Genomic DNA, 9765 nt, shown 5'->3' with positions numbered 1-9765 from the left:
GTTACTGTTGTGGTATAGTAAATCCTATATGAACCCTTTGCTAAAACATTTAACTTCAGTTATAAGTTATGTGGCATAGTTTTTGGTTTATATTTGGACTGGACTGATTGAGTCCAGGTTTTCATTTGCTTTTCCTCAGTGCGCCCTTAAGAGTGAACCTTGCCAACGAACCTTGTCCTGCTGTTGCTTTTATACTGGACCTGTTTTTACCAATACTTTTGCTGGTGATGCTTTAAGCAATCTGAAAACGTTCTTTAGTCTCTGTAGTGACAGAGACTACATTATGTCTGAAGCACAAACTAGTGACTGAGATGAGAGCAATAACACCACAAAACTCCTCCCTTTCAAAACAGAGCAGGCATTAGGACCACAAAATGTTTTAGATGAAAACAGTTTGGAAGGATTACATTCAATATTTTTAACTTGAAATGTGATCTATTCACTGCCTTGTATGGTACCTCAACCCTGTTTCTGTCCAGGAATTCTTCATGTTTGCTAAAGATGCGTGATTCATACATAGAAGGCTAATCTTAAAAACTGCTAACAGGAGCAACAAAAACTCTAAACTAGTTTATATTCTTAGCTTTCTGGGGCAGAGTCAGATATTAGATGATAGGGGCACTATATAAATACTTGAATAGAGGATCCCTGCTATACCTTTTTCTGAAGTGAATATGGCATTTATGGAAAAATATGCAAAACTGAAAATGCAAGAAGAACAGGCACAAACATCTGTTGACTCCCACAGCACATAAGCACTTGAAAATGGACGCAATCTGCTCCTTCAAGACATTGATAAAAGTTGGAAGTATTTCTGAGCTACCGTTCTTTCATGGAAAATCCTCTGTATCATGTGTCTTGGAAATGAATGGGTTATCGCCTCATGTACTAAAGATAACAGAAGCAATGTAATTTCAACTGGTCCCAAGGGCTTTTATTTTTTCTTTATCAGCTGTTCAACACTGAATAAAATATTACCAATGTGTAATTACAAAAGTCAGCAAGTATGAAAAAGTAATCATTTGGATTTAACTTTACAGTGACAAAGAAACACAGAGAACAGTGGAAACTTATTTCTGAAAGACCTTGCTCTAACAGAACTGTACCTAAAATCCAGTTGTGTGAAATCCAACAATGTCCAATTCTGTAAAAGCCTGTGAATGCAGCGCCTGAATGTCAATTTTATATCAGCTCATAATTTAAATTCAGCCTTCATCATCACTGCTGCTCCATGTGTCTTCATATGCTGGATTTACATGTTGTTGAGGCAGAGACTAGGGAAAATAAAAATTCTCAGTGTTTTGCTTAATTAAAAATACTACAATCAAATAAAGGCGAAGTTAAATGCACTTTTTAAATGACTACATGTAGACAAACTATTCTCCCATCAGTACTGGATTAGTTTTTAACTACTTTTTTAGAAATTCTGCTGATTTGAGACATGATAAATTACAAAAAGAAATAGTACTGTATTTAATTTCAATTTCAGCATAAAATATCTGGAGGACTGCCTGGAAGTATTACAAATATTTGGTACAAAATGTAACAAATGTTGTAACGATGTTTATTGTGTGCCAAAGCTTTAATTTACATCACAATATCCTCAGCCCATCATAACTTAGCACTGCAGTTTCATAGATAGAGGCAGCCCTGGCCTCTACCCACATCCAAGAAATAATTCTCACCTCATCCCCACTAGGGTCCAACTAAAGGGTTTGTGTAGCTATGCAGTGCACTGAATCGCAGTGACTTAGGGTAAATTATTTTTCTTGTTTACTTCTATTCTGGGTTCAGATTGTGGTCATACAAGCACTCAAATACCTATTCTAGCACCTGGGAGGAAACGTGAATTAATGGCCTGTGGGCAGCAAAACAGCTTCTTACAGAGAAATCTCATCTACAGGGCTCATCTACAGCATTTGCAAACAGCAGCTGTAGCTTAACAGATTTCAAAACAATGGCATATATTACATACTGCCACTGTGTCAAATTTAAAGAAGCAGTTCCAATCGAGCTAAGTAAACACAGTTGTTGCTGTGGGTTTTTGTTTTTCAGATTAAAAAAAATCCAATTTCTTCATATCAAAATTTTCACGGCAAAAATGTTAATTTCAGGTCAACACAATTTGGGTTTAGAGTATCAAAACTTTGGAACTATATTTTTCTTCTCTGCTTAAGTGCAGGATAGTTTTGAAATACAAAAACTTACAAAAAGCAAATGTTACAACAATTTTATGCTTCTTATAATTTCTCCATCTAAAATGGAATGATGCTGAAATTTTAAAAACTGGAATTTTCACATGCTATGGGCCAGAACATTAATACATCCTCATTTTTCATCATCAGTACAGTTTGCCAGACTCTGATCCTGTGAATGGTTTCAGTTCCTTAAAATATAGACTTTTTGGCACTCAGGCTGTTCACTGAAATACTTCTTGTCTGAGAGAGAGAAAGTACTCTACTGGAAAATAGTCTTACATATGATCTTCCCTGCAATCACCCTGAATGTCTTGCCCTGGGCCTTTGATTTTCACATCAAAAATATTTGTGTATGAAGTGTGGTGTCCCTAATCTTACTATTTAATACACAGTATATTCTTAAACAATTTAAAATACAATCTAGCACCTCTACAATTCCAAAACAGGACAAACTGCAGAAAGCAGTTTGGAAATGAAAGAAGCAGAATTTGAAAGACCCATCGTCAAATGACATGAACTACTCTTAACTAAGTAGGAAGGTAGCAGCCTCCAAAAGATTTGACTAGACTACAAGAGAAAATGTTTTATCAAAACCCTACAAGAAACAAAAGACTGCACAGAAATCTGTGCAATAATAGATGATTCTCTTAATTAGAAATTGTTAAAAATATTGGTGGTGAATCACATACTTCATATTGATTTTCCACACAACCTGCCCAAGTATAACAGCCATTAAAAAGTACAGTTCAAACTCAAAAATTCACTACCTTTTCAGAAGTATCATCAGGAATTGGATCTCGTGGAGCTGGTATCCATGCAAGGATATTGCAGTCTTTGCTACCACTATAAAGTTCCTGTAAAAAAACAAGTTAAAGTTACTTTCACACAAATTTAGTGAATAGTGACATAGATACCATACTGGGCAGAAAAAAAGGTAGTGAATATTATTTAAAAATAAAGGCAAATAGTCAATTTCTAATTTATATTATAAATCTGGAGAAGTAGTATTTTAAATAATATGCCAAAACAAAATTAATATGGTTTTATATTTTTTCCCAGATTGCTCACCAAAACAGCAAAACCATATTGAAATGAACTGTGTTGCTTAAATACATTTTTCTTCTTGTCCCTCTTTATAATCTCCTGAAAAGACACCTATTTTAACAGTTAGGCACCTTAAGAGATTTTTCATGGACAAGTAAAAAAACCTGAAAAAAATCACACAAACAAACATACAAACAAACAAAAAAATTATTGTAATTAGAAACCAGGAATAAACTAAGAAGAATCAAGAATCTAGTAAGACACATCAGACAAGAGAATACGTATGGAACAAAGAAATATTAAGCAAGTATAGTTTCAGTATGCCTAGGGAAGGAAAAGAAAAAATAGAGTACAGTATGAGGCTTGTACCCCGTTGGGAAGACATGGATCAGAAAGAATAATTTATTACTTTTAAAATAAATAACTCTTATTAGTTATTATAGTAATGACTAAGGACTGAGATCCCATTGCACAAGGCACCCTGCAACACATGGCAACAAACAGTCCTTATGTCAAATAGCCCTAAGTCAAATATATCTTAATTTTCTTACTGTTCTTACTAAAGAACAGTACTGTAGTTCTGTACTAGAGGAAATACAGACTTCTCTGTCACTCTAAGATGAGAAAATTTTGCTGGTGAGAAATACTAACACCATCTTTGCAGTTAATTTTGCACCTATAACACTTGCATTTTCCGACACGCTTAAATTAACAGGTATGAAGACATTCTCATATGCCTTCAATACTGAATTATATTCCTGCTTATTATATGTTATGTCTGACAACACTTGAGTATTGTCATATATTTAAACTGCCTGAGTGAGACATATGGGGTTTTTTGTAGTATTCAGGTTGACAGTATGAAGAATGAAAGCCTTGCTTTATGTATGCTGGTTTTTACACTTAAACTAGCAACTCTCTGCATATGTGCACATTATGAGTATGTTGATTCAATGTAAGCTCAATATATTATCACAGGTCTGTCTTTGCAGGAAGTCTTCTATATAATTTATATATAATTAGAACTGCATGAATTATGTTGACATTTGGTAAAGAAATTTAATGCTCAATTCCTATAAACATTTATGTGGGTGATCTCATTCAAGTGAGCTGCCATACTTTTCAAAAGCTGGTACTATGCATGAAGTTGTTCATGCATAAAGAACATTCAAGATAAGAGTTTACAATTTTAAGAGAGATAACCATCCTACTTACCTTGCTTAAAAGAAGATATGGTACACCAAAGTATAGGCCAAATTCTACTTTATTCTGCCAGCAGTACTCTACTTGGGTCTTCTGTCTTTGACAGACTCTAGAATATCACTAAGAACTTCAAAAGATCTTTCTATGCCAAAATATCTCCTTATGAGCAATGTCACAGTGACATCCGCATTCTTCCATTTTAATCCTTCTTACCACTTGTCTCACTTTCTGATCCTGGTATGGCAAGATCTTCAGCTAATATCCACTGCATTAAGCAATACTTACAATTAATTATTACTACCTGAACCGGTGACTCACACCATAAGTCAGTCAAAAGAAGAGCCAGTGACCTCTATGTAGAATTATGTTATAATGCAAGACAGACACATATATTGCACTACAAACATGCTCATGCATGTTTATAGTGCAATATATAGAAAGACTGCAAATAAAACCTAATTTAACTTTCAGTTAACTTTATGTAATATCCTACTACTGGATTTACCAAATACCTTTGCAGATGTCACTAGCATTTCTTGAGCAGTATGAGCAGCAGTATGATTTAAATAAAAATTGCTTCCTGTTGCACACCTATTATATTATTCATACGTGATGATTTACACGATTTCTTTTTCTGAAAGGGAAACATAGGTCTTGTTTGTTTATTTGAATCATTCTAAGCAGGCACACTGGCATCTAGTATGTTAGATCCAACTGTAAACATCATCTAAGATATTGCACAATGAAGATTTTCTCTTCCACACCACCCTTGAAATTACTGACCTCCTATTAAATTAATGCTTCTTATTAAAGGGCTAAATTCTGCAGTTCTTATTACTCAAGCAGTCAAACATCTTATTAACTTTACAGAGATATTTATGTAAGAACAGTACAGGCAAACAATAATATAGTGGATTTTATGGCTCTGTTCCTAGAATCAGAAAAGGCATATATACACACATTAACTAAAGCTCATACCACTCTCTGGAGACAGCTCTGTACTGCACCTCAAACATAAAAGGTATTTCACACAAACATGCTCATTAATTTGGATAAGAACAAATAAAGACTAGTATAATTGAATTTCAAATAGCTAGCTGCTTGGTTATCAGTGATCATGTCTGATTATATGGTTCCAAGCAAACATAAGACACTTCTCATCTCAAATACGTAATTGGTGCAAAGTTTAAGTTTCTTCTTAGAGCCTATTCTAGTTATGAGATGAAACAAAGATAGCAATTAAAATACAGTTAATGAACAAGAAGAACATGAGGGACTGACAGCAATCAATACTAATAAGGAATTCTGAACACAGTAAAAAATAGTGAGAAAAACCTAAGGACCAGATTTAAGGATGGGTAGGACACAAATCAGTCACCAGTGTTAAAGACAGCAGGAAAAGTTTATAAGACTGTTAATATGAAAAACACCTAACAACAACAGAGAATACTAGATGGAAATGGCCAGAACTACAGAAAATATGTAGATCTTGTTTCTCATGAACATAAAGTCCAATTAAGTGCTAACAAGTAACAAAAAAGTTACAAAGCCATTGCTACACATTTCACCACTGTATACATGGCTTACATCACAGAGACTTAGAAGAATCATCAAGGAAAATTTCCAGCTTGCTTAATTATGTTTTGATATGTATTTAAAAATTCCAAAGCTGAAAGTGAGCTGATATGCCATTCAGAAAGAAAAAAAAAGGCAGATTAATATAGACAAGAATGAACTGCCATTTTTTTAATCCTAAACATGACAGTGGAAAAGATTATTAAATGATTAAGTCACTGTAAAGTTAAAATATAGAGCTATAAATATCACTCAAGAGAATTTGCAATAGAGCATGTTTTTGTTAAGCAAAAGTGATTTTACTTAAAACTAGTAACAAAATACAAATGTACAGTTGGGAATAATTTTGCAGCATGCTGATTTAATAATACTTGAGAGAGTAAAATAGAAGAGGTGACTTTAAGTTTTACAAACAATATTACATTCTCAGGAAAGAAATTTTACTGGCAAATTGTAATTTCTATCGGAATTACATGAAGACTGGATGAATGCACTTAATTGTGTCAAGATAGGATAAGATACTTGGAAGTACATGTGTGAACACGGAAAATAACAGTAGCACTACCTTTGGTGTTGACATCCTGATTAGGGTGTGTGGATTTGGCATGCCCTGGTTTATTGGTAGCAGGGGAGGGCCACAGGGGTAGCTTCTGTGAGAAGCAGCTAGAAGCTTCAACCATGTCCAACAGAGCCAGTCTCTGATGGCTTTGAAGATGGACATGCTTCGGGCCCAGTTAGGGAGGTTGGTAACGCCTCTGTGATGACATTTAACAAGAAAATCAAAACAGCGCACACGCATTTTTTTCCCTGGGGTAGTGAGGCACCATGGATGCCACTACCTTAGTGCAGCCCACGGCTTCCCCTTGCCTGGCCCCTACGACTCCCCAGCACAGAACCTAGATGAGATCAACTTCTCAGCACTGTGGGATCCTGCAGGAATCTGAATTCGTGGAACTTGTTGGCAATGGTACCTATGAGCAGCAGTTTTTCTTCTAGACAGAGAAGAGGAGGAGGCGAGAACATGTGAGGGAAAAGAGCATGGCAGCACCAAGGTCAGTGGAGAAGGATGGGGAGGAGGTGCTCCAGGCACTGGAGCCAAGATTCCTCTGCAAGCCACAGTGAGGACCATGGTGAAACAGGCCGTCCCCCTGAAATGCATGAAGTCCACAGGAGATGCAGAGATCCACTTGCAGCCCATGGGAAAAGTGCTCATGCTGGAGTGGGTGGATGCAGAGAAAGCTGTGATCTAGTGGGAGACCTGTCCAGAAAAAAAGGGCCCCTGCTTCCAGAGAGCCCTTGCTTCCAAAGTAGAGTAGCCTATTCTTACAGGACTGCACCCTGTGGGCGAGTGACCCACACCACACCAGGTTTTGGTAAGACTGTTTGCCTGTGGGAGGGACCCCACAGCATGGCAGAGAAAAGACTCCTCTTCCTGAGTGAACAGAAGGTGATCTCCAGTGATGAACTGACCTAACCCCCATGCCCTGCCTCCCTTGCACTGTTGCTGGGAAGGAAGGAGGGGGTGAGGGGAAAAAGGTGTTTAAAAGGCTTGTTCTACTTCTCATTATCCTCCTATGACTCTGATAATAATAAATTTACTTTATACCTTTAAATTTGAACCTGTTTTGCCCTTAGAATGTTTTTCTCCCAATCCTTACCTCAACTCATGAGCTCTTTGTTAATTCTTTTTTTCTCTCTCCTCTGCCCAACTGTAGCAGGAGAGGGAAAGCAAACAACTCTTGTGGGCGCCTGGTATTAAGCCAGTGCCAAACCATGACATATAGCAATGTTTTTTCTCAGACTAACTATTTAATACAACTGAAAGCACAGCATTTACGAAAAAAGAAAATCCAGTCACACTTCTACAGTATAGAACTGAACTCTGGAAAAGGGTGCTTCTGAAAGAGAATCAGGAGTCACATCAGATAAGCAAATGAAGTTGTTGACATCACAAACTTCTAGATACAGTGACTGATGTAGTTCTTGTGTGCATATGCATGTGAGTGATCCTTTACAATGGATCTCAAGTGCCGAGGTAGAGACACCACATGTAAAACAAGTAAAACATGTTTTACAGAGAGACCTAATTAGCCTCACCTCTTCAGTTTATCAAGAAGAACACCAAAGATAACTTTATATAAACACACTAGAAGTTTTGTTGGGAAACTATTCTTGAAAAGACAAAAAGCTTTTCAAGAACATTCTGGAAAAGATGTGCTTTAGCCACAATGTGAATATTGCAGTCGATGTATCTCACTGACTTTAATATCAGAACTGCTTTCCAGATCTAGCAAGGTTTATTAGCTTGAGGTCTACTGCATGTCCATAATGTGTCCATAATTTTCAGTGAAGTCTGTCTCAGTGACACAGGCTCAGTGATTCAATCAAAGCTACTGGACACAAGGCAGAAGCTACCAGAATCACTTCTATGATGAGAGGTCATAAAATGGTATCTACACATCCCTTCTGCCTCAAGTATTTCTGCCTCGGAAGAATACTCAGAAACAGCAGGCAAGGAAGGTAGAGCTGGGACATGAAGTATGATGCTTAATATAGGGGGGAAACTATGTAACGGCCTGAAAATCCATACTATCATACATTCTGCTCTTGGCACAATACATGCCACATGAACAATCTGTTCTAAAGTATCTCATAACAAATTAACTTCTGTTATCCTTAAGTCTTTTTTTATAAGAGAAAAATACACCAGAGTGGGATAGGAAAAGGAAAAAAAAGGCAGAGATGAAGAAAAAAAATCTGTCAGTACCATGAGTCCCTGTAATGCTGTGGTATTTCTCAGCTGAAATATTCTCTGATAAATTTAAGAACCTCATGATATTGTCAGCACTTTATCCAAAGTGTAACTACAGGCACTTGAGCAAGATCCCCTTAGCAAAGCATTTGAGAGCCTTCTCAGTACTCACTGCAGTACTACTGCACTTCACAGTCTTTCTTAATGTGATTAGTCTCTGAGAAAGATAACTCTTCTTCAGTTTTACAGAAAACAAAAGTCTTCACACATATGCTTTATTAATGATTACCAAAAAATCACTAAAGGTATATTGAGAAGTTACATATGTGAGACAAAACAAACAGTGGAAGGAACCTAACCCAGAAAATGTCATACCAAAAACTTGACTAAACTTTTCCTGGATGACACGTAAGCCACACTACTCCTTCTTATCATCTTTGATTAAAGCATATCCCTGAAAAGTGAATGCTTTTATAGTGCAAATGGTATGTCAATCTGCATAAATATTCCTGCTTGTCTGGAATATTGCTTGTATTTTACTTACCTGAAAATGAGGTTGAAATACACAGCAGTTGACAGTACTATAGTGCCCTCTAAGCATAGTTATCAGTTCTCCTGTGAAAACTGTATAAACAGCAATGGTACTTCCATACGGAACAAAGGCAAACTCTGGATTACAGCCACAAGAGATGGCAAATTTGAGTCCTTTCCTACTTTCATTACAGACCTTCCCATAGTTTACCTGCAAAATGAAAGATTACATAGATTACATAGTCAGCTATTAAGTAAAACCCCAGGAAATTATATTAAAAAGTAAACTTTACTTCATGTTTAATATTCAATAAAATTAATTTTGGGTTATGTTAATAAATCTCTTGATATTTCAAAGTACAGATGTCTATCAAGATAATTATTTTTATGTTCAATAAAGTTTACTGAAAGAAAGAAAGAAAGAAAGAAAGAAAGAAAGAAAGAACGAAAGAAAGAACGAAA

General features: G+C 36.2%; 1 protein-coding gene across 2 annotated transcripts in view; it reads right to left on the bottom strand.

The window, feature by feature from the left end:
- Positions 1-909: 909 nt before the first annotated feature.
- The window catches only part of ERCC8 (ERCC excision repair 8, CSA ubiquitin ligase complex subunit), a 29747-nt gene continuing 20891 nt past the window's right edge, over positions 910-9765 (bottom strand). For both annotated transcript variants that reach the window (XM_014307419.2, XM_031057841.1), the window contains exons 10-12: positions 9317-9514; positions 2966-3052; positions 910-1274 (exon numbers count right to left, since the gene is read on the bottom strand). In XM_014307419.2, the coding sequence (XP_014162894.1) occupies positions 1206-1274; positions 2966-3052; positions 9317-9514 (354 nt within the window). In that variant the 3' untranslated portion in view covers positions 910-1205. The remainder of the gene's footprint in view (positions 1275-2965; positions 3053-9316; positions 9515-9765) is intronic.

Source organism: Geospiza fortis, unplaced genomic scaffold (genome assembly GCF_000277835.1).
Source record: "Geospiza fortis unplaced genomic scaffold, GeoFor_1.0 scaffold443, whole genome shotgun sequence".
NCBI classification, from domain to species: domain Eukaryota; kingdom Metazoa; phylum Chordata; class Aves; order Passeriformes; family Thraupidae; genus Geospiza; species Geospiza fortis.
This window is presented reverse-complemented; position numbering and strand designations above follow the sequence as displayed.